Raw genomic sequence first — 27,952 nt, 5'->3', positions numbered from 1 at the left:
CATTTTTTTTTGGATTCATTTTGCTCTTCTGATTGGGTGTGTTTTGTTTCCTTATATTTGATGGCTTTACCTACTCTACTATTGATTTCCTGTAAATTATTCTTTATTTCAGTTAGTGCATCCTTCATTTCTGACTGGTCATTTTTTATGTTGTTGATGTTCTCACTAAGTTCCTTGAAGTTCTCACTAAGTTCCTTGAGCATCCTTATAACCAGTGTTTTTTTTTAAAAAATTTTTCTTTATTGATTTTAGAGAGAGAAAGGAGAGGGAGAGGGAGAGATAGAAACATCAGTGAGAGAGAACATCCATCAGCTGCCTCCTGTGCTGTCTCTTAGCCTGCTGGGATCGGTGCAACGCAATGAAACTACAAGCACACACTGCTTGGAGTGAGGGGGAGCTTTGCAAGGTAGCAAATGCTCCAGATCTCTAGACACAGTCCCATTTATTTGCAGATTAGTACCCCCAGGTCACAAGTGGATTTAAGTAAATTATTTCCTTGAGATGGCATTACTGCAAACGTACACCCTAACTTTGTCTCTTGCTTTTTATAGGACACGACCTTGAAGTCAAAAGATAACAAACCCTTATTCACATGCAAATAAAGTACCCAATACACATGGATGGGCCTGGTTTTGCCCTGGGCTAGGATTCTGAGAATGCATTAACACAAGGTTGAGAGTGTTTAACACAAGGTTAAAAAACATCCATCTTCCAACCATCCCAACCCCACATCCTGCATGATCCCCACTGGGGATTTGGCCCACAACCTGGGCATGTACCCTGACTGGGAAGCAAACCGGCGACCTCCTGGTGCATGGGTCGATGCTCAACCACTGAGCCACACTGGCCAGGCTATAACTAGGGTTTTGAACCCTGCATTTGATTGATTGTTTATCTCCATTTTGATTAGTTGTTTTCCTGGAATTCTGTTCTGTTCTTTCATTTGGGACGCCTTTCTTTGTCTCCTCATTTTGGCTGCTTCCCTGTGTTTGTTTCTATGTATTAGGTAGAGTTGCTATGTCTCCTAGACTTTGTGGCCTATTATTGTAGGTGTCCTGTAGGGTCCAGTGGTGCAGCCTCCCTGATCACCCCAGCTGGGCCCTCGAGGTGCACCCCTAGTGTGGACGGTACACCCTTCTGTTATAATTGTGTCTTGATTGCTATTGGCATATCAATGGGAGAGATTTACTCAGGCTGATCAGCTGCAAGGACTGGCTGTGCCCACTGCCCACTGGCCTCTGACTCTCATGGGGGATCAGCTGTGCAGGGGCCCACCACACAGAGCAAGATTTACTTCATCAGGGCTCTGGTACCCACTGAGTCCACTCATTGAGTGTGACACTTTGGAGGTGATTGGGTGGTGGTGCTTCGATGTGGTCTGAAGCTGTCTACTGGGTGTACTGGCTCTGGGGCAAGGTCAGCCACTGCCTGTGTTCTACCCGGGGCCACCCGGCATAAATTACAAAGTGATCTGCTGATGGCTGCTTCTTCTGTTGGGCTTGGAGATGCCCAGGAAAAGCCAAGTTGTGAGCCAAAGCTGATTGCTTCCAGTGCCAGGCCTGGGGCCACTTAACAAGAGGTATGGGGCTCACTGAGACCAGATGCTGCTTGTTTGAGAGATTTCAGGAAAATCTGAAGGAGGAGCCAACACAGGCCGATCCTATGGTAAAGCCTTAGAAGCAGCTTGGGTGGGCCCAAAAGTTGGGTGGGGCAGGGCCTCGGGGAATCACCAGGGAGGGGCCCACAGTGTGAGCCAGGTTGCTGGAGTCCCAGGTATGGTGGCTGTCTGCCGCCCCCGGGAAGGGCTCACCAAAGGAACAATGGCCTCCCACAGCAAGTCTGACCAGGAGAAAGCTGCCCCTTCAGCTCTCGCCCCAATGTCAAACAACTCAGTTCTTCCCCATATGTCTCTGGCTCCCTTCAAGCTGCCTCCCCAGTGTTGTATCTCCCCAATGTTGGAGCTCAGAGAGGTCCAAGAATAAGTCCATCCTCAGGCCTTTTAAGAGGAACTGCCTGGGGCTCCAGAGGCCGCAGTCTCCTTCAGCCTCAGTTCCTGCTGGTTTTACAACTAGAGGTTATGGGGACCTCTCTTTCTGGCACTGGAACCCTTAGCTGGGGGCCTGGTGTGGGACAGGTGTCCTCCTGATTTTTATCTGCCACACGTGGGTGTGGGACCAGCCTGTCTGCGCCTCTGCCCTTCCTACCAGTCTCCATGTGGCCTCTTCTTTAATTTCGTAGTTGTAGGACTTCCCTTCAGCTTGGTGTCAGGTGGTTCTAAAGGATGGTTGTGCTGTAGTTTAGTTGTCATTTTGATGTGGTTGTGGGAGGAGGCGAGACCACATTTACCTATACCGCTATCTTGACTGGAAGTCCCTCCTTTTTATTCTTTCTTTATTGATTTTAGAGAGGGGGAGGGAGAGATAAAAACATCAGTGAGAGAGAACATCAATTGGCCCCCTCCTGCATGCCCCCCACTAAGGATTGGGCCCACAGCCTGGGCATGTGCCCTAACCAGGAATCGAACTGGCAACCTCTTGGTGCAGGGTTCGATGCTCAACCACTGAGCCACACCAGCCAGGCACCTCCTTTTTATTCTTGAAGTGTGTTCTTTCTTTTTTTTTTAATCCTCACCCAAGGATATTTTTCTATTTATCTTCAGATAGAGTGGGGGAGAGAGTGAGAGGGAAACATCAAAGTGAAAGGGATACACAGTCTGGTTGCCTCCTGCACAATCCTGACCAGGGCAGGGACGAACCACAACCGAGGTACGTGCCCTTGGCTGTAATCAAACCCAGGACTCATTGGTCCATGGGCCGACACTCTACCGCCAAGCCAAACTAGCCAGGGCACTGAAGTGTGTTCTTCATATATTCTGGATACATATCCCTTATCAGATATATGATTTACAATACTATTCTCAAGATTAAAAAAAAAACAAACTGATTTGAGAGAAAGAGAGAACATCGACTTGTTGTTTCACTTATTTATGTGTTGGTTGATTCTTGTACGTATGTGCCCTGAACGGGATCGACCCACAACCTTGGTGCTTTGGGATGGCTCTCTAACCAACTGACTACCTGACCAAGTCTTCTCAAGATTTTTATGATTATCATTAAAAAGAAAAAATTGTCTTCCATGTATTAGATATAAACCAATAACTTCTATGAAAAAAGAATTCCACAGCCCATAAAAAAAATAAGTAAAAAAAAAGTTCTCAAGCTGGATGAGTGAGCTGGATTTTGGTCAGTTAGATGTAAGCCAGAGGCAGTTTAGTCTCATAGTACCCAATGGCCAGTCAATGGGTCAGCTGTATCTGAACCACCTAGAGCGTTTTCTCTTTTTATTATCTCAGACATATTGAGTCAGAATATCCAGGGATAAGGCTAGGGAACCAGTATTTTTTTTAAAAATCCAGATTTGGGATTATTGTACCTTAAACTATAAAACAAAGCATAACTGTTGTTTCTCAGCAGGCAAACTACCTCCTGTAGCAGGTGGATGGACATTAACATATTTGACCTAGACTAGAAAACTGGAAACTGGGAGAGGGTTGAAGGCAAACGAGAAAAACATACCCCACGTGATAGGTTTTGGTACAGAAAGGGACTTAGTCCAGGGCGACCTGGTAATATGTGCTTACTTTTATCTTTTTCTTTGTTGATTGTAGATTAAGGAAGGGAAGAGAGATAGAAACATCATTGAGAGAGAACATGGATTGGCTGCCTCCTGCATGCACCTCCACTGGGGATTTGGCCCACAACCTGAGCATGTGTGGCTCAGTGGATTGAGTGTCGTTCCATGGACTGAGAGGTCCCAGTTCGATTCCCAGTCAGGGCACTTGCCTGGGTTGCAGGCTCATTCCCCAGTATGGGGTGTGCAGGAGACAGCTGATTGATATTTCTCTCTTACATTGATGTTTCTATCTTTCCCTTCCTAAAAAAAAAAATCAATAAAAACATATTAAAAAAAATCAATGGAAAAATATCCTCAGGTGAGAATTAAGGAATTTAGTTGCCAAGTTTTAAGCATCAGTAGACCTCCCATAAAAACCAGGGTTTATTTGAAAAAGTGAAGACCTGCAATCTGGACTTTTTCTTACAGTGCTTGTCACTCATCAGTGAGGACGAGGGTTGGTCACCAATGATCATGTTATATCCAGGTTGCATCACTTTTTATTTTTCCTTTATTAATTTTAGAGAGAAAGGAAGGGAGAGGGAGATAGAAAGATTGATGAGAGAGAACATTGACTGGCCAACTCCTGCATGCCCCCCACTGGGGACTTGGCCCACAACCTGGGCATGTGCCCTGACTGGGAATGGAACTGGCGACCTCTTGGTACATGGGTTGACGCTCAACCAGTGAGCCACACTGGCTGGGCTGCCTATTTTTTAATTTAAAAAATTTATTTTTCAATTACAGTTTTATTGAATATTATTTTGTACGTATTAGGTTCAGGTGTACAGCATAGTGGTTAGACACTCATATACTTTACAGTGTCCCCCCCCCCCCAATATTTCCAGTGCCCAGCGGGCATCATACAGTTATCACAATATTACTGTTTCCTATGCTGTACCTTACATCCCTGTGACTATCTTGTACCTACCAATCTTCTCAATCCCTTCACCTCTTTCACCCAGTCCCCCAATCACCCTCCCCTCTGACAACCATCAGTCTTTGTTTCTAAAAAAAATTTTTTTTTTCTTTATTGATTTTCTTAGAGAGAGAGGAAGGGGGAGAGGGGGAGAGAGAGGGAGAGAAACAGAAGCATGGATGAGAGAGAACATGGACTGGCAGCCTCCTATATGCCCCTTTGGGGATTTGGCCCACAACCTGGGCATGTGCCGACTGGGAATCGAACCGGTGACCTCCTGGTGCATGGGTCGGCACTCAACCACTGAGCCACGCCAGGCGGGCAGCTGCATCACTTTTCACACTCACTGTTTATATTACCTACTTGGCTCCTGTAGACATCTGAAGCTGCCCCCTCCCCTCCATCTTGTCTGTTCCCTGCCTACATCCACAGATCCTCTGACATACTCCACTTGTCCCCCAAGGCCCAATGGATCACACCTACATTTTCACCATGTTTGGACTGGACAAGCTGAGTGGCAAGATAAAGACAAAGATGTGGTTTTAGTTTATATTCAGAACAGCTAACACATCTATTGGCTTATGGTCAGCTGGACAGGACTTAAGATTTCTGGGATATACACCCATTTTTGCCCTTTCCTCCCATTAAAGAAAACAAATGATAACATAATAGACAGTGGTTGGGTCTACAGTAACTTTATTGTAACAGAGAAACCAGGCTGCAGTAAGTCTACACAATTAGAGTAGATGGTGGTTATCTTTCCAAAGGTGAACTAAGTCTGAGCCCAGCTGGAAGCACACGGAGGTTAGAACCAAAGCCCTGAATATCCTCTTGCCTGGTTTAACCCTGCAGCACCTGACTCACGATGTGAGACAAGCGACTGCACAGCAGCACTGAACGAAGGTACCAGGTCCAACTGGGCACAGGCACTGTCCTGGTAGAAGGCAGGCAATCACTGAAGAGGATGCTGACGTATCTCGTTAACCATTCTCCACTATTTGCTGGAAAAGGGTATGGGGTGAGCAGTAAATTATGTTCTTCATTCTTCTAACAAGTGAATGCTATAGGATGGGATTGATGGTCAATCAAGCAGAATAGGATGAAAATCTAAGCTGGTTATAGATCTTAGTGCCTAAGAAAAAGAACAGCAGTGATAAAAGAAGAGAGGGGAACATTAAAAATGCACGTAAGTAAGTACAAGGAGAGCCGCCTTTTTTTTTTTTCCCCTTTAAGACTGGAAACAGCATCTTTTAATTTTCCTCACTGCAGTGGCAGCCGACTTGCTGGTTTTCACAAAATACAATTTCTGTGATGTGGTCTGTTGCTATGGCTGTTCCGTCCTGGAAGGACAAACGTGAGGCTGACTATTACTGTCAGAACTAGGTGGTCTTCTCATAAAGCCGCTACTAAATGGCATTTTCTTGCTGATTCAACTCTGCAAGGTGCCACAGTTAAAGCTTCTGAAATATTGCAATGGTGTGATTGACAGATTTTTTTGGCTATGACTTTCTCGTACCATGTAAACTCTTTTGGAAAAGCTGGAGATACAAAGATGAGGGAGAGTTTGGTTTAGAGCCACAAAGTTCCACGCACCAGCCACAGATGCCTCTGCCTATTTCCCTACATGCTCTTTTCTGAGAAACACATTCAAATGCTGAGTTTTAAGTACTGCGGTTGAAAGAAATGATCTGCTCACCACCATCCACCCTCCCTCTTCCTCCATGTGAATCTCACAACAGCAGAGGTTGATAGGAAGGTTGTCTCTGTTTCCTCCCATCAGGGAAATTACTTGGTGACCTGGTGAATGGCATGGGCAAGGTAGCCTACGTTGCCAGAGGTGACCCCTGCCACGGAGATGCGGCCATCTTTTGTCATATAGACGGAGAACTCCTTGGTCAGCCGCTCCACCTGCACAGAGAAGAATGCTTAGGCATGTCCTGCTCATGGGGGTCCCCAGCCCTGGCACAGCAGAACAATAACATAGGCTGTTTTCTCACTTAAACTCTATTCCCAGAATTTAGTGTGCTAGCTTAGAGTGAAAGAAGGAAAAAACAGCTATTTTAAAGTAGGGTGATGAATTCTGAGGGGGAACAGGTGAAAAAAATCTTAGATTTGGCATCTGAAGTAAAAAGAGATCCAGGATCCAGCTATAGATCAGCTGTTTCTTACTAATTTTCAGGCTCCTGCTTGTTCTGGTATCTCTGCAGAGAAGGAGCAGTGGTCACAAAAATGATGAAAACAAGTCCTGTTCTTTGGAAGTTTTAACCAAATGGAGGATTCATATAGGTAAGTGACTAATAAAGAATAAAGCAAGATGAACGCTACATACTTCATTTACCTAAAGTCCTCCAGAATGACTTTTTAGGGTAATCCTGGATAGGTAGGTGACCTAGGAGGACTGATTAATTGGTCTGCTACAGAGAAATTGGAGTCCACTCACCTGTTCGGGCTTTAGTCCTGTGAAACAAAACATGCCAATCTGGTCGGTGATGTGCTGCCAGTTGTGGGAGGACCCCTCCTTCTTGAGGTTGGAGACCAGCTGGGTCCGCATGCTAATGATGCGGTCAGCCATGCCTTTCACTTCTTGCAACCTGTAAAAACCCGGAATGCAACTCAATTCTGGCCAAGCCCTGACAGATATGCCATAGCTCATAGCATTTAAAAAAAATTTTTTTTCCTTTTTATTGATTTTAGAGAGAGAGAAAGGGAGAGGGAGAGAGAGATAGAAACATCGATGAGAGAGAACATTGATTGGCTACCTCCTGCAAGCCCCCCACTGGGAATTTGGCCCTCAACCTGGGCATGTGTCCTGACCAGGAATCGAACTGGTAACCTCTTGGTGCATGGGGCAACGCTCAACCACTGAGCCACACTGGCCAGGCGCTCACAGCATTTTTAGCTTCCTTGAGTATCCCTAGTATGCCTTGACTGAGTCATAAGCTGGTCCATAGCACTCTATTTTATCTCAGAACACTATTCTGATTAGGCAACTAAATAAGTTAACGTGACTGAGTTACTAGGAAAAATGAATGAATGAATCACGCTAAAACTTGGGAAGGCTAAGGCTTCCCACCTTTTATGCAGGGGACAAAAGCTAGTGGGTTGTGGTCAAAAAAGACTGATTAACACAAACTTAGAGCTCAGGTGCCAAGAGATTCAGATGGTACATATAATAAAAACAAAAGATGCAGAGATTCCAATTTGATGTTAGCTATTATTAAAATAAAAACAAAAATATGATGTTCTTAAAGAAGTGTTCCTATGTAAGGTACTTCAATATAAACTTGAATTTAGGAGAAGGCACGTTTTACTTAATCTGAAGATAATGGAATAAAAGAAACCACCATCTTTGCATTAGGTTTGTCTATTCCAGGGGAAGACCAATGTATTTATTTGAAAGTGCTAACAAAACGCCCTCTTCTCTCCCTTCTTCCTTCCAAATATGGTAGTTGTGTGATACTGTATGTCACTAGTGGCCAATTACAAACAAGCTTTGAAGGCTTAGTGGTGGGGAAGGCGGATGGCTGCTGGGTGGCAATGTGCCTTTACCACTGTTTTCGAAGGTCGGGGCTGTTCAGAACGGTGGAGGCAATCCGGGCCCCGTTGACAGGGGGGTTGGAATACATGGGACGAATCAAGATCTTCAACTGTGACTCCACCTTTTTGGCTTCATCCGCATCTTTGCAGACCACAGTGAAGGCTCCCACACGCTCACCTGAAGAGACAAAATGGATCTTGTCTTCTACTTCTATCTAAAGCAATAAAGAAAGTCATCAGAGACACCACAAAAACAACTCTTTGTTATAAGTAAAATAATTTTAGCAACCATGATGGTGAATCTGGGTACAACAGAAAGTTTGAGTACTCAAGAGTGTTCAAAGATCTCTTTCTATTGTATCCATCTTTGTGGCCCATGCAGCAGCCACTTACTTATTGTTTAGAGAAGTAATAATCAGTTTTCTTTGCTGGAAAAATTCAAGGACACTAAAGAAGATGTGGTTAAGATCATTACAATCCATTCTACCTGTCTTTCCTCTCTGGGTAAGGAGGGACACGGACAACACACATGCATACACACGAACACACAACAAACTCCACACCTGTGTGGCATCCCATCAGAACACACATGGCACTGGGGCCTTTACCGTATAAGCCCATGTTCTTGGCATAGGACTGGCAGAGGCAAACATCGATGCCCTGTTCAATGAAGTGGCGCACAGCCCAGGCATCCTTGTTACCATCACCACTGGCAAAGCCCTGGTAGGCCATATCAAAGAACGCAAAGAGATTGTTTTTCTGGGAAGGAAAAGAGAAGATCAGAGCTTTAGGCGGTTCCTCTCAGGATGCCCGGATGACCATCTGTGCTTATCGGGACCAGGCCTGCCTCACACAGACACAGTAGACACGTTTCCACCCCAGCTGGCAGTTGGAAATGTTTAAGTTTCCGAAGAGTTAAGATATAAACATATATTTTTTACTCTGGTTGGTATGGTCCCTCAAGAAGAACTTAAGAAAGAAGAATCTTAATCTCAATATTCCCAGAAAGCTGCTTAGTCAAACAGGAAACTCTTTTTAGGCTCACAGTGGTCTGGGTCATTATTTTGGTCCAGTGAACACAGAACCAGCATCAGCCCTTTCTGGGGCTAATGTCACTCAGGCAGACTCCTCTTATACCCAGGGCTCAGGAGGTGGCCACATTACAGCCATGTCATCCTGAAAGTGCTCTCTGAAGGCTGTTTCTCTGTCTCATTCTGTCTGCAGCTGAGGTTGGACAGAATGTAAAGAAAGGGGAACCAAAAGGAATGAAAATGGGCCCGGCCAGTGTGGCTCAGTGTCATCTGAGTGTCATCCCTTGGACTGAGAGGTCCTGGTTCCATTCCCAGTCAGGGCACATGCCTGGATTGTGGGCTCGATCCCCAGTAGGGGGTGTGCAGGAGGCAGCCCACTGATGTTTCTCTCTCTCTCCCTTTCTCTCTCTAAAAAGTCAGTAAAAACATATTTTAAAAAAAAAGGAATGAAAATGGGGACGCAAGCCCTGGCCAGTTTGGCTCAGCGGTTGGAGTGATGGCCTGCAGACTAGAGAGTCCCGGGTTCGGTTCCTGCTAGGGGTACGTACCAAAAAAAAAAAAGAAAGAAAATGTGGACGCAAGGAACAGGAATATCTTCCTCCCTAGGAATTTTGCCTTGTGCCTGCTCTGCCAGCTGACCCTACGAATGGTAATGGCAATGCCGAGGGAAGTGGCAAGGGGACATGAAAATGTGGAAGAAGGATGAGCAAGTCACCACTGACCAGGACAAATGTAGAGACCAACAGCAGACATCTGTGGTCAGTCCAGATGACAAGTTTCCTGAGAATTATTTTCACCCTGCTCATGCAGCATCAGTTATAGAACTGCTAATCATGCCAACGCGGAGCTCTTCTCTGCCATTAATACTGTGTGGACCTTTCATGGGGGCTCGAGGTAACTAGCTGTCACTGCCAAGACGCTGCAGGTCAAGCCTAAGGCTGGAGCAGCCCCGGTCGGCCCCTCACCTTCACCACGGCGGCTATCTCCTTCCACTGCTCAGGGCGCGGGTCCACTCCTGTGGGATTGTGGGCGCAGGCATGCAGGAGAAGAACACTCTGCTGTGGCATTTTCTAAAAAGACAAACAGCCAAGACATTGCTTTGCAGCTTTAAAAGGAGATAATTTACCTGAAATGCCATAGGGTCACTATTACTTGATAAATAACAAAAAAACCCCTGAGGTTTGGGAGTTAGCTCATCCCAGTATTTTAAGTCAGGTATTGAGACCAAGATGGGAGACAGCAAATCTCCACAGGACATTCATTCCTGTTTTTTTTTCCTCCCACCCCCAAAAGCCACACTTACTGAAATGTCCTCCATAGCGCCTGTGAAGTCAAAGCCACAGGTCTTGGGGTCATAGTATCGATAACCCTGCAGCTGCATGCCAGCGTCCCTGAAGATGGGCGTGTGATTTCCCCAGGTTGGTTTGGGCAGAAAGACATCTCGGCTGAACTTAAAAAATCTTTGCTAAGAGATGAGATGAAAGGGAATGAAAAAAAAAAATGATGAAAGGAGAGGCCAAAAAATAAACAGTTGATCTATTTTACTGAAAGGACATTTTTCTCTTCTGAAACACAGCTTCTCTGTTTGAGAGCCAGTACTGACTAAGCAAAGCAGTGAGATGCCTGGGTGGACATCCAGGCTCCGACCGTTACATGGCCGTGTAGCCCAAGACCTAGCTGGGCCTCACTTTCTTCATTTGTAAAATGGCGTGGACTGAACCTTCTTCATGAAGATTAAATGAGTTGCCCTGGCTGGTTTGGCTCAGCGGTTAGAGTGTTGGCCCATGGACCAATGAGTCTCGGGTTTGATTCTGGCCTTGGCTTGGTTGTGCGGGAGGCAACCAGTTGTGTCCCTCTCACATTGATGTTTCTCTCTCTCTTTCCCTCTCTATCTGAAGATAAATAAAAAAAATCCTTGACTGAGGATTAAAAAAAAGGTTAAACGAGTTAAAATATAAAAGCTAGTAACATAATGTGCTCAATAAATTGTATTTATTATTACATTATTATCTTATTATAATTATAATAATATCTTCTTTCTAATTCCTTCTAAGAACTATTGTTTTTAACCCCATGAATCCATTTATCGGGGAACAGGAAGCCTTCCCACTTTGTGGAAAGAGGACACCTACTTCTGGGTCGGCAAACACACACGCACCAGGAAACCCCGTCACCCTCAACTTACAGAAGGTCTTATAGCTCTTTGCTGAAGGAATGTCCAGACTCACCAGGAAACTGGCTCCGATCCGTAAGGCCCCAGTTCCAGAAATGGTTTGCACGGTGACATACTGAAGGAGAGACACCCACATCAGTGAGGAGCACCATTCTCTTACCTCAACAAAACAGCGGTCAAGAGCACAGAGGCTGACCACAATGGCCCAAATAAGTATTTGGAAATGAGAGAACAGTACTGTTTCATTTTCCAATTTGCTAAGCAACAGATTGACTCGACTCTCCTCATTGGTTCCAATACCTTTGCTGGTGCAGAAATGAATTCCTTATGGCCTGTTAGTAGTATAGTCCTGTGTTACATGAGAAACTTTCAGGACACAAAATCCCACCTCCCCAGTGAAAAAGGAGTGGTTTATCCAGAAGAAAAAAACATTAAGAACAGTCACTACATTAAAACATTATTGTAGTCCTGGCTGGTTTGGCTCGGAGGTTGGAGCATCAGCCCACAGACCAGAGTCCCGGGTTTGGTTCCTGCTAGGGGCGTGTGCCTCAGTTGCGGTTCCTCCTCCACCCCAACTTGTGGGTGGTAACCAGTCGATGTGTCTCTCTCTCTTCCTCCCTCTCTCCCTCCCGCTGTATCTGAAGATAAATGCAAAAATGCCCTTGGGTGAAAATAAAAACAAAACAAAACAAACAAACAAGCAAACAGAACACATTATTGTAGAATTATACAAAATTGAATGACTCTCCAAAATCAAAGTTTCTTGAAAATCAAGTCAACAAGTACATTAGAACATTACCACATATTTAAAAAATAATTTTTCCCCTTTTACTGATTTTAGAGAGAGGAAGGGAGAGGGAGAGAGAAAAACATCGATGAGAAAGAACATCGACTGGCCACCTCCTGCATGCCCCCCAATGGGGATCAGGCCCACAATCTGGGCATGTGTCCTGACCAGGAATCGAACCAGTGATCTCTTGGTGCATGGGTTGATGCTCAACCACTGAGCCACAGTGGCCAGACACATTATCACATATTAAGTGTTATTTATTTAAGGGGCTCCTTTTATGAGTTTTCAGAATCTGAAATATTCATCTTTTGGGTAGATGCATGAGTATATCTGTTTCTTCGAATTAGCCAACTTTATGAGATGAGTAAGGAACCATGGTAGGTTTTTTTTTGTTTCTTAAGGCACCATTGAAGCAAGACTGTACAACATATCAACCTATTTTCTGGATTGGCAGACACTGGATTAAATGGGAGGAACTCAACTAACAAACTCTTTACTAAGCAAAGTTTGTGTCTGCAAACTCTGGCATGCTAGAAATAGAAACCTGGCTGTAGATCTGACAATACTAATGATCCACAAAGGCACAGCAATTTGTAAAAGACAAGCTGGTATTATTTTAAGATAGGGCAGTCTCGTATTTAGGTAATAATTGACTAGATGTACACAGACTAAGCAAAAATTACAGAACCCCCTCCCCCACCGAAGTTTTCATGAGGGGTTAACAAGTGGTTGACTGTATGGATATCAGTCAAACCATATTCTGTCCATGACTTATGGTCATTACTGCATCACCATCAGGTCAAGGTTGTATGCTTTTCTCTGAGTCAATGAACTAACCCCTGGACTTAGACCAGTCTTGTAAATAAAATGTATTTATTCTGGCCTTGGAGGGGTGGAGAGGGGATAACTGTTGGTTTAGTTTTGTTACTTTGTGTGTTTTCCCCAGATTTACACAGAAAAAAATATTAAACATACAAATGTATCCATTAAAAATAGACTTGTTTCTAAAGAAAGTAAACTATAATGCATGTGAACCCTTGTGTCAGGGGGGTTGTTTGGTGGCCTGGCTGCATCCCACTGGCAGGATGCTAGTCTTCTACTATAACTGTGACCTGCATATACTCTGTGGGTGCATGCAGGAGTCTGCAAAAAAAGCTTAGGGCCTTTCAGGCCATCTCTCTTCCACAAGAAGAGCCTCCCCACCACCCCTGCTGGGAGGTGGAAGGAGAAGACAACTAAGGGGCACTTGTGCTCCCCACTCATGGCTGCAGTGATGCTCTGTGGACCTCTGAGGGAGGCAGCAGGCAGGGAGCGTGGTCTGCTCTCTTCCAGTGTCCAAACTGGCTGTGAAGGAACAGCAGAGAGCACCGGGCTGGTCCCAGCCACAACAGTCTGCCTGTGGCTTGCTTCCTGCCTGCTTCCTCCATCTAAACTGGAAGCTTAGGACATGAGAGTGGGGGCTAATTATAGGCCTGAAACTAGACATAGTTTAGTGTTTCTAAAGCATATTTAATATAAAATGAACATAAGTGCATAGAGACTAACAGGAAAGCTGTGTCAAACCTATCAAATTATGAATACATTTTTGGAATTGGTGTTAAAAAACTTTTTTTTTATTTTAGCAAAAGTGCGGCCACTTCAAAACAGTCACCATACACAAAGTGGTGTATCTTTTTTTAAATTTGTTTTAAATTGTTTAAATTATCTCAAATTTGTTTAAATTACTAAATTTAAAAACAGACACTGTATGATGCCAGAGCCTGTTCTGCTTACCCGGCCACTTTTCAGTACTTCGCTGTTCTCGCCCAGGGCGAGTTCTGCAGATGCCTTACAAAACTCAGCCAGTCCCCCAATGGGCAGGTATTCTTTGTCCAGATTTTTTGCAGCGATCTGGGCCTCTGCCTAGATAAGATAAAAATGCATTAATTTAGCTTCTTCTCACTTTGATTAAAATAGGGTGGGGCAAAAGTAGACTTGCAGTTGTTCATATGGAAAATAATAAAATAATTAATAAATAATATAAGAATAAACTATTTCTAGAACTCACAACTGTAAACCTACTTTTGCTCTACCCTGTATTTAATGTTTTATAATTCAATTTTGGAGGTAAAGCCTTATTTCTCTCTCTCTCTCTCTCTCTCTCTTTCTCTCTCTCTCTGTGTGTGTGTGTGTGTGTGTGTGTGTTTATTTATTTATTTATTTATTTTTTTATGCTCATCCGAGGACATTTTTGTATTTACCTTCAGATAGAGCAGGAGGAGAGAAGAGGGAAGAGAGAGAAACATTGATGTGAGAGAGACACATCGACTGGTTGCCACCCACACAACCCCAACCAGGGCCGGGGACAAACTGCAACCTAGGTATGTGCCATTAGCGGGAACCAAACCCGGGACTCACTGGTCCACAGGCTGACACTCTAACCACTGAGCCAAACCGGCCAGGGCTGTGTGTGTGTGTTTAAATTGATTTGAGAGGGAGAAGGAGAGATTGAAACATAGATAAAAGAGAAACATCAATAGGCTGCCTCCTGCAAGCCCTACACTGGGGATCAAGCCCGAAACCTGGGCATGTGTCCTGACCAGAAATTGAACTGGTGACCTCCTGGTGCATGGGACAATGCTCAACCAACTGAGCCACATTGGCCAGGCTAGCCTTGGTTTTTTTTCCCCCCCCTTTATTGATTTTAGAGAGAGAGGAAGGGAGAGGGAGCAAGAGAGCTAGAAACATAGATGAGAGAGAACATCGACTGGCCGTCTCCTGCATGCCCCCCACTGGGGATTTGGCCCACAACCTGGGCATGTGTCCTGACCAGGAATTGAACTGGCGATCTCTTGGTGCTTGGGTTGATGCTCAAGCACTGAGCCACATTGGCTGGGCAACCTTGTTTTTTTATTGGGAGATATTGGCCTGGAAGAAGAATAAGTAGAATGCTTTATATATTATATTTCAGAGCAAAAATATTTAATTTTTTAAAAGTTCAGTTTTAGGTAGATGAGGTAAGAGTAAAGCACTCTAACCCCAAAGTATTCTACAAATGCCACTCATGGTGCCTGTCTCTTGGTTACCATTTAACACAAAATGGCATTTTTGGAATGCACAAGAACAAGATTTAAGAACAACATTTAAGGCCTGGCCAGTGTGGCTCAGGGGGTTGAGCATCGTCCCATGAGTCCATGTCTCGGTTCAATTCCTGGTCAGGGTACATACCCAGTAGAAGGTGTGCACGAGGCAGCCGATCGATGGTTCTCTCTCACATTGATGTTTCTATCTCCCTCCCCCTTCCTCCCTCTCTAAAAAATAAAAACATAAAAAAAAGAACAACATTTAAAAGATATAACATAATAAAAATCACACTATACACACAAAAAAGAAGTATTTCAGGGTATATGCCAGTCCCAGAACCTCAAAGGGTTAATAGTAATAGACATGTCTTCATGTCCCTTAGTAGCTGTTGACCCTTGGTGAATTATTAACCTTTCTGAGTCTCAGTTTCCTCATCTGTTAAATGGGAGAACTGTTTCTATACCTCATATGGTTGAGGTGAAGAGCTGATGAGTTGATATACTAAGGTGAGTGGTGGAGTTGCAGCTTACAACAACAGCTAACACTTGCTGAATACTTTAAATTGATTTATTGACACCAAAGCAACCCCTGTTTCTTGAGTCCTTTTTGCTACTTAGAGACTTGTAGAGATGATACCTAATATGCAAGGCTGTATTATCAGAAATTTCTCCTTTCAGTTGTTCAATCAGCCCATGCCCTATTACTGCAGCGGCGCACGAGGGCCTGAGCCAGTCTGCTGCACAGTGATGAGAGTTTTTTACTCTTACCCCAAAGTATTCTAACACTGCCACTCATGGTGCCTGGCTCAGCAGTATGGAGGAATGATAGCCACCTCACCACCCCACTTTGGAAGTGGCACAGCGGCACATTCATATTTCATCAGAGGAGGGCCGAATGCAAAGAAAGACATACTTTCTTTTTTCTTTTTGATAATCCTCATCCAAGGATATTTTTCCATTGATTCTTTAGACAGAGTAGAAGGAAGGAAGGGAGAGAGAGGGAGAGAGGGGGAAGGGGGAGGGAGGGGGAGAGGGAGGGGGAGAGAGAGAGAGAGAGAAAGAGAGAGAGAGAGAAAGAGAAACATGGATGTGAGACACATCAATTGGTTGACTCCTGCACAATTCCGACCGGGGCGGGGGATTGAATCTGCAACCCAGGTACGTGCCTTTGACTGGGAATTGAACCTGCGACTCTTCAGTCTTTGGGCCAATGCTCAAGCTGTGGAGCCAAACTGGCCAGGGCAAGACACTTTCCTTAAAAAAAAAAAACCTGTTCTTAGGGCATTAGTTAAATTATAGTTATAATAACAAATAGAAAGACTACTAATAAATATGCAAAAAAAAAAGAAAATTAATCCTGGCCAGTTTTGCTCAGTGGTTAGAGCGTTGGCTCATGGACCAAAGGGTCTTGGGATTCGATTCCTGGTCAAGGGCACATATCTGGGTTGCAGGTTCGACCCCCAGCCTGATTCGGGGTCATGTGGGAGGCAACCAATTGATGTGTTGCTCTCACATCGATGGTTCTCCCCTTCTTCACTCTTTCTAAAAATTAATGGAAAATATCCTCGGATAAAGATTAACAACAACAACAAAATTCTATAGTTCAATAGGAAAAGGACAGAGCCAGAGCATGTCTGTGTAGGCAGGTGGGCTTTACTAAGGCAATCAACATTAAAGAAATGGAAAATAACAAAAGTAACCCTCATCCACAAAGGCCTATTCCTATTATCAAGAGACAATGTTGAAATTAAATTCTTGGTCCTTTTGTGTACCGTCAGAATTAAACATGACATTATGCCTCTTTTATAGACAATCACAGAAGTTCAATCTGGGAAAAGACCATGCAGTTCCAACGGTTCATTTTATAGCCAAGGAGACTGCAGCCCAGACAACCTAAGTGATTCAAGCAGTTAGTCTCTTGACTCCTGGTCCAGCAGTCTTTCTGCTGCTCTCTGGGAGCTCCCTCCAGCTTATTATCCCAGTCAGGTAGGAGACGGACGGTACGCTCACCTTCCGGATACTCGGGAGCACGTAAGGCTTTCCATTGTCGTCCCGGTAGGCACCAACTCCCAGATTCATCTTTTTGCTGTTGGTGTCTCTTTTAAAGGCTTCTGTGACTCCCAGGATGGGATCTGGGGGCCCCATCTCCACATGGGCCCACCAGGAGCTGAAATCAGTTACAGAAACAAGATTTCCATGGCCAGAGAGAGACATCTTGGATCTGCCACAAATCCATTTCAACAAACAGCTGCATGTTTACTATGCACAGGGTAAAGCAACAGGCACCTCACAGAGGAGTAGAGAAAACCAATAATTCCAATACAATTCCTATGAGCAGCAGAAAGGGGCACCTCCCCAAATCACCTTGGGGAGGACAAGATGCACGTGTAGGCTGTGAAAACAGTCCGAACCTGACCGGAATTCCCAGGCAAAGACTATTTCAAGTAATTTGGCAGTGAGAAGCTGAGAGTGGTAAAAGATGAAACTAGAGAAGCAAGCAAGGGACAGTGGAGTAAGATAATGTGACAACTCTCCCCCACCTCCCACCCCAAGGGGCTTGGGTTTTTATCCTTGTTAAGGGACACATTTGGCGAGCTTGTTAAAAATAGTTTTCTGGGCCCCACCTTGGATGTAATGAAAATATGTAGGATCACTTTTTTTTTTTTTTTTGTGGGGGAGGGTAAGGGTGATCAGGTAAGGGGAGTGACATGAATATACCTGCATTTTTAGAGGTGGTCTATAAAATGAGGGCACAACAATATCTACCTCACAGGGTTTTTGTAAGAATAAAGGAGTTATTAACTACAAAACAGAATAGAGCCTGGTACAGAGTGAGTACTTGATTTAGCTGGTATTGCCATTACTAAATTATCACACTCTACTGTTATTTATAACCACCACACCACTAGTATGAAGCCTAGTGAGGAAAGTATGTAGATAATTCAAGGAGTGCACAGTCATAAGTTTTTATGACCAAATACAGGTCTTTCCTGCTTTTCAATGATTACTATTTAGTTTTTTCGAGAGCCGAGGGAGATATTATCATTCTTCCTCCTCAATAGTTCTACCGCCAGAACTCAAAATCTCTCTCTCTCTCATTTTTCATTGTTCTAGCTTCCTGGTTGTTCCAATATCTCAGCAGTAGCAAGAAACAGACACCTCGAAGCAACTTCAGAACTGGGCCTGAAGAAAGCTTTTTTATTTCAGTGTCTGGTAACATGTAGCCACCTGACTATCTATATCAGTGTCATTAGCTGATGAGTAAAAAGAATACTCTGAATGTCAAGGACATATGACAGAGAACTTCTAGTAAGCAATTTTCATTTTTAAAAAGATGGCTCTGTCTCCAAAGTCATCAATCAATGATGGCAGAGCCGTTGCCCCTAACCACAAGGGCAGGAGGCACCCTTGTTAAATGGTGGGAAGAGCACTTATTAGTCATGTTCATTAAAAAGTTTATTTGGCATAGAAATTCTCTCAGAAACAGTCTTGAGTCTTCTGGCGGAGATATAACTGAGAGTAGTATCTTTTAAGAAGAATTCTAAAAGCAATTTGAAAAAACTAAATCTTCAAAATCTAAATATAGAAGCAGGGATACTCTGATGAGTCCTACATTTGTGATCATGTTCAGGTCCTCCATGCCCTTCGTTATTCCATTCCTTAGAAGGGTACAGAGTCTCTGCCACATTGTAAGAACTCTGAGTTTTTAAAACATGTTTTTATTGATTTTAGAGAGAGAGGAAGGGAGAGGGAGAGAGAGAGAGAGAGAAACACTGATGAGAGAGAAACATTGATCGGCTGTCTCCTGCACACCCGCTGCTGGGGATCGAACCTGAAACCTGTGCGTATGCCCTAACCAAGCATTGAACCAGCAACCCCTTGGTGCATGGGTCGATTCTCTGATGTTTTTTAAGAAACGGTACTAGATAAAAACAAGAGTACGCTAGGGACAAAGTTGATGCAGACAACCAGTGTCCTACAAAGTGATTCCTCTCAATGAACTTTGGACATAAGCTCAAAGCCTCAGCCATTGAGCAATACTGACCAGACAACCAAAAGATGTTAGGTACAAAGTATTCACCGGTCGGCGGGCCGAGGCTCAAACCGCTGAGCCAAACTGGCAAGGGCTGGTACAAAGTATTTAGATAAGCATTTAATTCAAATGCCTTGCAGTTTCCTTGGGAGCCTACCTAGTAATTTATAGTTTTTAAAATGTTCTCCCTCACATTCTTATTTTATAATGAGAGGTTAATTAACTTGCTCATGATCACAGAGCTAAAAACAGCAACAAAATACTACAATTCTGAGTCATGGGGATGTAAAGTACAGCATAGGGAACATAGTCAATAATATTGTAATGACTGTGTATGGTGTCAGGTGGGTACTAGACTTACTGGGGGGGATCACTTAATAAGTTATATAGTTCCGGTCAAGATGGCGGCGTAGGGAAACGCAGTATCGCGTTCTCCCACAACCACATCCAAGTTACAACAAAACTACAGAACAACCATCATCCAAAACCGCCTGAAATCAAGCTGAATGGAAGTCCTACAACTACGGAATTAAAAAAAAAGGCAGCTACATCCAGACTGGTAGGAGGGGCGGCGGAGCGAGGGGTGGCGGCAGCGGCACGGCGGCGCGACGGGCTGGTCCCACACCCAAGTGTGGCGGATAAAAATCAGGAGGCTCCCGAGGCTGGGAAGGTCCTTCCTGAGGACTGAGGGGTCCCCGTCCCACACCAGGTGCCCCGCTCAGGTTTCCAGTGCCAGGAAGAGAAGTCCCCATAACTTCTGGCTGGAAAAACCAGCAGAAACTGAGGCTCAGGGAAGCTGACCTGGCTGGAGCCACAGGCAGCTCCCTAAAGGGCCCGCGCACAGACTGGTCGGACTCTCTCCCTCTAAGCTCGGAGGGGAGGCAGCTCCAGGGGCACCAGAGAAATACAGGGAGGAACTGAGCTGTTTGGCACTGGAGCAAGGGCTGGAGAGGGGGCTTTCTCGGGGACAAACGTGCTGTCAGAGGCCTTTGTTCCTTTGGTGAGCCCTTCCCTGGGGCGGCAGACAGTCGCCATATCTGGGACTCCAGCAACCTGGCTCACACTGGTAGCCCCGCCCTGCTGACTCCCTGAGGCCCCGCCCCACCCAACTTTCAGGCCCACCCAAGCTGTTGCTACTTGCTTAACCATAGGATTGGCCTGTCTTGGGTCCTGCTTCAGGTTTTTCCTAAATTCTTTCAAACGAGCAGCATCGGGTCTCAGCGAGCCCCATACCTCTCATTAAGTAATACACAGAAACAAACACAGGAAGGCAGCAAAATGAGGATACAAAGAAACAGGTCCCAAATGAAAGAACAGAACAAAACCCCAAGAAAAGAACTAAGCGAAATGGAGATAAGCAACTTAACAGATGCTGAGTTCAAAATACTGCTTATAAGGATGCTCAATGAACTCAGTGAGGGCCTCAAGAGCATAAAAAAGTACCAGTCAGAAACGATCGCTGCACAGTTAGAAACGAAGGAGGCTTTAACTGAAATAAAGAATAATTTACATAGCTTCAATAATAGAGTACGTAAATCCAAGGAGCAAACCATCGATTTGGAATATAAGGAAGCAAAAAACGCCCAACCAGAACAGCAAAAAGAAAAAAGAATCCAAAAAAATGAGGATAGTATAAGGAGCCTCTGGGACAACTTCAAGCGTGCCAACATTCGCATCTTGGGGGTGCCGGAAGGAGAAGAGAGAGAACAAGAAATCGAAAACCTGTTTGAAACAATAATGGCAGAAAACTTTCCTAACTTGGTGAAGGAAACAGACATACAAGTCCAGGAAGCACAGAGAGTCCCAAAAAAGATGAACCCCAAGAGGCCCACACCAAGACACATCATCATCAAAATGCAAAAGGTTCAAGACAAAGAGAGAATCCTAAAAGCAGCAAGAGAAAGGCAGCTAGTTACCTACAAGGGAGTTCCCATTAGGCTGTCAGCTGATTTCTCAAAAGAAACTTTGCAGGCCAGAAGGGAGTGGCAAGAAATATTCAGAGTGATGAAAACCAAGAACCTACAACCAAAATTACTCTATCCTGCAAAGCTGTCATTTAGAATCGATGGACATATAAAAACTTTCCCAGACAAGAAAAAGTTAAAGGAGTTCATCACTACCAAACCGTTATTATATGAAATGATGAAGGGTCTTTTTAAAGAAAAAGATAAAATGTAGGAACAAACAAAATGGCAATGAATACATATCTATCAACAATGGAATCTACAAACAAAATGAACAGGAAGAACAGGAACATTCTCATAGATACAGAGAATATTTTGTTGGTTGCCAGTTGGGAAAGGGGTTGGGGGAATGGATGAAAAAGGTGAAGGGATTAAGAAGCACAAATTCATTGCTAGACTGACAAACCTCAAAGGGAAAGGGGTTGGGGGGGTGGGAAGAAATAAACCAAAGAACTTATATGCATAACCAATGGACACGGACAATAGTATGGGAAAAGGTGGGAGGGGGGCGGGAGTGGGGAGGAGGGGGTCAATGGGGGAATTCTTTTAATAAAAAAATTTTAAAAAAAAAAAAATAAATAAAAAAAAAAATAAATAAAAAAAAAAAACAAAAAAAAAATAAGTTATATAAATGTCTAACCACTATGCTATACACCTGAAACTAATATAATATTGAATGCCCAATGTAACTGAAAAAACAAAAACAAAACAAAACCCCACACCTTCCAATTCTGATGTTTTAACTACTGGTTTTTGTATCACTATTGCACACTGCCTTTCCAAATGGTCTCATGATACTCCTTCAGTTATTTCACTAAAAATTAAACAACCAGAATTAAATACATCAACATATTTTTTTCACTGATCTATGACTGTCTAATTTAATGTCACTATGCTTTTATAGTACAGTACAAGAAAAGGTTAAATGTTTACTGCTGTTTTTATTTTTATTTTTTATTTATTTATTTTTATCCTCACCAGAGGACATTCCTCCATTTTTTTGTTTAGATAGAGTGGAAGGGAAAGAGAGGAAGAGAGAGAGAAACATTGACATGAAAGGGACACATCGAGTGGCTGCAACCTGCACGACCCAACCAGTGCCAGGGACAAACTGCAACCAAGGTACATGCCCTCAGTGGGAACCAAACCCGGGTCTCTCAAGACCACAGGTCGACACTCTAATCGCTGAGCCAAATGGGCCAGGGCGTTTACTGCTGTTTTATAATTACAGCTAAATGAAACACTTGAACTTAAGACTTCCATTTAAATGACCCTTAGGTCATTTAGGACTTCGTAGGATAAACCCTCACTTTGTGGGAATACCAACTGCCAGAGCTTTATTGTATCAGAATGAACTTTTTTTTTTTATCCTCACCCGAGGATATTTTTCCATTTTTTGTACAGATAGAGTGGGAGGGAGAGAGAGGAAGGGGAAGAGAGAGGAAGGGAGAGAGAGAGAGAGAAACATCGACGTGAAGGAACACATCGAGCGGCCGCCACCCGCACGACCAACCAGGGCCGGGGACAAACTGCAACCGAAGTACGTGCCCTTAGCGGGAACCGAACCCGGGTCTCTCCGGACCGCAGGCTGACGCTCTAACCGCTGAGCCAAACTGGCCAGGGCTGAAATTTTTTTTTTTAAGACAAACTTCAATTAGTTATTTTATTTTTTAAATTTATTTATTGATTTTTAGGGAGAGAGGGAGATATAGAGAGACAGATAAACACTGATTTGTTGCTCCACTTTTTCACATACTCATTGGTTGCTTCTTACATGTGCCTGACCTAGAATCAAAACTGCAACCATGGCACATTAGGATGGTGCTCCAACCAACTGAGCTATCTGGCCAGGGCCAAGACTATTTAAAAAAATTTTTTTTCTTTATTAATTTTGAGAGAGAGAGGAAGGGAGAGGGAGAGAGACAGACACATCGATAAGAGAGAACATTGGCCACCTCCTGCATGCCTCCTATTGGGGATATGGCCCACAACTTGGGCATGTGTCCTGACTGGGAATCAAACCAGCAACCTCTTGGTGCATGGGTCAATGCTCAACCACTGAGCCACACTGGCTGGGACCAAGACTATTTTTTTTTAAACACAGTTTGCAACCACAGTTTTCCTATATGTTTAGACTTTGATCTAAGATATAATATTAAACTATCATATTTGAGTCTATTGCATTGATTTAAAAAAATCAATGTTTAAAATAAAAATATTAAATTTGAAAGACACGTAGGCACTGTTCTAAGTGCTGAGATTTAGCAGTTAACAAAGTAGGTGTGGTCTCTGCTTTCATGGAATTTATATTCTAATGGAGAAAAGACAGAAAAGAACGGAGAATCAGGCTCCCAAACTGAAAGCATGACCGAAAGGTCACACCCATAGGGATTTTCACCAAGCACTGTAAATAGAACTGCAGACCATCTGGCCAAATTCATAAAACAAGGGATCATTTTAAAGTTACTACAGCGGTGAAACCAACTTTGTCTTGTCCATAATTTTAGGCACCTCTCTCTGTTCTCCAAATTTGCTGCATAAATGATAATAACCGCTCCCTAATTCTGGTCCAGTAGGTAGGCCGACTTAAAGAGCACATCTGACGGTGAGTCAGGAAGGAACCAAATCAAGGAGTTAGGAAAGTGTGAAAGCCTGGGAGAAACTATTGCCAAGAGTACAGCACTTTGTAAAGGACAAACTGTTCTGCTGGTTTGAAGACATCCTACAACATTCAAAGGAAAGGCCAAGGCATGGAAAAGAGGTCAAGGCTTTGAGAGCTGGAGTTAATATCTGGTTATGGTGGTTTGGAGACTCCACTCCTGATTAGGTAGCACTTAAGGACACTGTCCCCAATCAGCTTCTTTTTTTTTTTTATCCTCACCGGAGGACATTTTTCCATTTCTTGTTCAGATAGAGTGGGAGGGGGAGAGAGAGAGAGAGAGAGAAACATAAACATGAAAGGGACACATTGAGTGGTTGCCACCCGCACAACCCAACCAGGGCCAGGGACAAACTGCAACCGAGGTACATGCCCTTAGCAGGAACCAAACCCGGGTCTCTCTGGACCGCAGGCTGATGCTCTAACCGCTCAGCAAAACCGGCCAGGGCCCAAAAAGCTTCTTGAGTAAATTAAGTCGCCTGGCTCAGGTGTCCACTAGGAGGGAATTACTAATTCATTTAATGCGCCATACTTTTTCTCTGACACTTATTACACAGTTTTGAATGATATACGGGGTGGGGCAAAAGTAGGTTTACATTTGTTCCTATGGAAAATAATACACTAACAAATAATACAAGAACAAATTCTGTTTCCTGTATTCACAACTGTAAACCTACTTTTGCCCCATCCTGTAATTGTAATTTCCTGAGTGACACCTCTCTCAGGCTTGTTCACCGCTGTGTCTCTCACCAGCATCTGGTCCAGCGCCTGGCTCTGGAAACTCGGGTGACGAAATATTGACTAATGAAAGAAGAGAGTAAGATGGGAGAGAAAGATCGGCCACTCCCCTCCAGCCAGACCGCCTAAGGGCTTAAAGGAAAGAGGTGCACTACATACACGCGGACCCTTCTCCATCCAAAGGCCAAACGGCGGAGGGGTGTGTGTGTGTCACGGGTGACTCAGGCAGTAGCACCGGCCAGAGGATGCCGTGCGCCAAGGTCACAGGATGCAGAGAGGATAGCCAGGTCTGAATGCCAGGGTCCCGGGAACCTTCCTCCCATGCGCTTCCTTCTCCCCTGCACACAAACTGCAGCCAGACGCCAGCGGCCAAGCCCTCTCCTGCCAGAGGGAAGCTGCGACAGGTGAGCCCTGCACCCCACCAGGGTAGCCTGTCAAGGGCACACGCGTGGGGCACGCGGTCCCCCTAGCCGCAGCCAATGGGGCGCGAGGCAGCCCTGACCCCGCAGCCAATGGGCACGAGGTCCCCTCCCCCCGGCATCGAATCTGCGCCTCGTGACACCTCCTTGAATGGGAGTCTGGCTGCCGTAGAGGGCCACACTTCCTAACCCAAGGGAACGCGTTGGCACACTCTCCTGCGGTCCGGGGAGAGGGGAGGGGAGGGGAAGGGAAGGATGTAGGACCCCGAGGGTCATTGTAAGGCGCGGCCATCAATCCGAGAACGTGTGCGTAAGCGTGTTTGCGGTGTCCGTGGCTCCGGGGGCAGGCCCATCTTCCTGGCTCCGTCTCCCACAGCTTACCTGGCTCGCGCAGATGCCACAGCCGCGAGGCCTGGGTGGAAGGCGGCGGCGACCCCGGACAGGACGCGGGTGGAGTGCAGCAGGGCCATGGTGGGCGGCAAGCGGGCAGTGGGTAGCTGCAGGACGGAGCGGAGGCCGGCAGGCACAGACTCCAAGGCGCGGGCTCCTGCAGAAGGTAAGGCCAGCGACTTCCCCGGGGAGGCTAGAGCTGCCAGGCCCGAGCCGCGTCACAGCGGACCCTGGCGGCCGGAGCCAGCGGCTGGGCGGGAGCGGAGCCTCGGTCCGCAAGCCCGAGTCTGCACCGCGGGGCCACGTGGTTCCGGAAAGCGGTGACGACACTGCTGGTCGCCTTTGCAGCGCCTGACACGCCTCACTTATTTAGTCACCACGGGCCGCGTGGAAGCGGTAGCAGCTATGACACCATTTGGAAAGATGGGAAAATGTAGGCTGATGTAGGTAAAGTAATTTGCCTGATCATAAAGCCAGTAACGAGGTGGCCGACCCTAAATCTTCAGCCAGATGCTTCCCTAAGTGCAAGTCACCTCGCCTTCATGAATGTTTCCTTATCTCTGCTGTGAAGGTAACATTCCTGTCTCCTGTGGGCACTTCTGTGGATTAGGTGAGATTAGCCGATTATGTCTAAAAACAGGGCCAGGTTTAATAAGCACAAAATAATAACCCGTGGTTATTAATGACAAAGCTGCGTTTGTCAAATCATTGCAGTTGTTTGTGGAAAGGAGTTAATTACTTTTATTTTTTGAATTGATTTTTTTAGAGAGAAACTCCATCCGGCTGCCTCTTGCACGCCCCCTGCTGGGAATCGAGTCTGCAACCTGGGCATGTGCCCCGCCGGAATCCAACCGGGACCTCTCAATCCATGGGAGACGCTCGGCCCACTGAGCCACACTGGCTGAGCAGGAGTTAATTACTTTGAAAGAAAAAAGTAAATGAATTTGAGAGTCTCGAAGTTGAATAATTCAAACAAATAACGGCCATGCCACTCTAAACAACTACCATTTCTCTGACAACCCCAAATAGAGCCCAGCTGGTGTGGCTCAGTGGTTGAGCATCCACCCATGCACTAAGAGGTCACCAGTTCGATTCCCGGCAGGGCACATGCTCAGGTTGTGGGCCCAGTCCCCAGTGGAGGGCATGCAGGAGGCGGCCAATCGATGTTCTCTCTCATTGATGTTTCTATCTCTCTCTCCTTTCCTCTCTCTAAAATCAATGAAGAAAATATTTAATTTAAATTAATATAATTAATACATTAATATAAATTTAATATATTAATATAAATTTTCTACAAATTACCACAAACTAGATGGTTTAAAACAACAAAAATTTCTTCTTTCACAGTTCTGGAGTCCAAAGTCCAAGATCAAAATGTCTGCAGGGTTCATCCCTTCTGGTGTCTCTGAGACAAACTCTGTTCCAGGCCTCTCTTCGAGTTTCTGGCAGTTGCCAGCCGTCCTTGGCAGTTCTTTGGTTTGTTGACACATCACTCCAGTCTCTGCCTCCATCTTCAATGGTGTTCTCTCCCTGTGTGTGTCTCTTCTCTTCTTTTTTAAAATCTTCACCTGAGGACCTGTTTATTGACTTTTAGAGAGAGGGAGGGAGTGAGGGAGAGAGAGAAAGAGAGAGAAAGGGGGTGAGAGAAGGAGAGAGAAATATTGATGTGAGAGAAACATCAGTCGGTTGCCTCTTGTATGTGCCCTGATCGGGGATCGAACCTGCAACCTATGTTTACTGAAAGGAAATTGCACCTGTGAGGGCATGTCTTTTCTCTTATAAGGACACCAGTCATATTAGATTAGGGCCTGCCTTAGTGGTTTCACCTTAATTTGATTACATCTGCAAAGCCTCTCCTTACAAATAGGTCACATTCATAGGTACCTGGGGTTAAAACTTAAACATATCTTTTTGGGGAGATGCATTTCAATCCATAATAGCTGCTGTCCTCAAGACCTAACAATTATACTTCCAGGTATAGACCCTAGAGACTTCACACATGTATAAGGATGTTAGTGAAGCATTGTTTATAAAAGCAAAACATAGGAGCAACTTATTGTCCATAAGGGAAACAGATAGATGTGCTGTTAGAATCATGTGATGGAGCATTGTAGAGCTATGGACATGAATGAACTCACTTTCTAGGTGTCAACATGGATAGACCTCAAAAACAATAAAAGCAAGTTGCAGATGTATAGGTATAATATGGCATGATTTAGATACAATTTAAAAATACACAGAACCATACCATACATTCACTCATAAAGGCATGTAAGAGTCTGAAAAAATATACCAGGGGTACAGTTCAGTATGGGATCAGGAGGGCATGAGAGGGTGTTTGCCATTGTGGAGCGAATGACACAACTTTGTCATATTTGCTTCATAAAAATTGCAGAGATATTAACACATCACCATTCTGGGTGTGAGTATTTGTTATATTGATCTCTATAATGTACATATTTAACTTTCCCATAAGAAAGCTAATTTGAATTACTGCTTTGAAAGATGGAAAGGACAAGCCTAGGAGGTAAGGAGACTAGGCAGAAGGAAGGCTGACACAGTAAT

At 44.7% G+C, this 27,952-nt stretch overlaps 1 protein-coding gene across 1 annotated transcript; it reads right to left on the bottom strand.

Moving 5' to 3' along the window:
* Window positions 1-5,785: 5,785 nt before the first annotated feature.
* On the bottom strand, window positions 5,786-25,597 carry GOT2 (glutamic-oxaloacetic transaminase 2). The gene is made up of 10 exons (XM_036275567.1): window positions 25,379-25,597; window positions 17,195-17,351; window positions 13,896-14,024; window positions 11,388-11,447; window positions 10,463-10,624; window positions 10,125-10,229; window positions 8,737-8,887; window positions 8,141-8,306; window positions 7,032-7,182; window positions 5,786-6,499 (listed from the first exon to the last, which is right to left on the bottom strand). Exons 1-10 carry the CDS (start codon window positions 25,465-25,467, stop codon window positions 6,377-6,379), a joined length of 1,293 nt encoding a protein of 430 aa, XP_036131460.1. The 5' UTR covers window positions 25,468-25,597; the 3' UTR covers window positions 5,786-6,376.
* Between the last annotated feature and the right edge of the window lie 2,355 nt (window positions 25,598-27,952).

This window comes from Molossus molossus, unplaced genomic scaffold, assembly GCF_014108415.1.
Source record: "Molossus molossus isolate mMolMol1 unplaced genomic scaffold, mMolMol1.p scaffold_m16_p_21, whole genome shotgun sequence".
Taxonomy (NCBI): domain Eukaryota; kingdom Metazoa; phylum Chordata; class Mammalia; order Chiroptera; family Molossidae; genus Molossus; species Molossus molossus.
The sequence above is the reverse complement of the archived record's forward strand: the minus strand, read 5'-3'. Positions and strand labels throughout refer to the sequence as shown.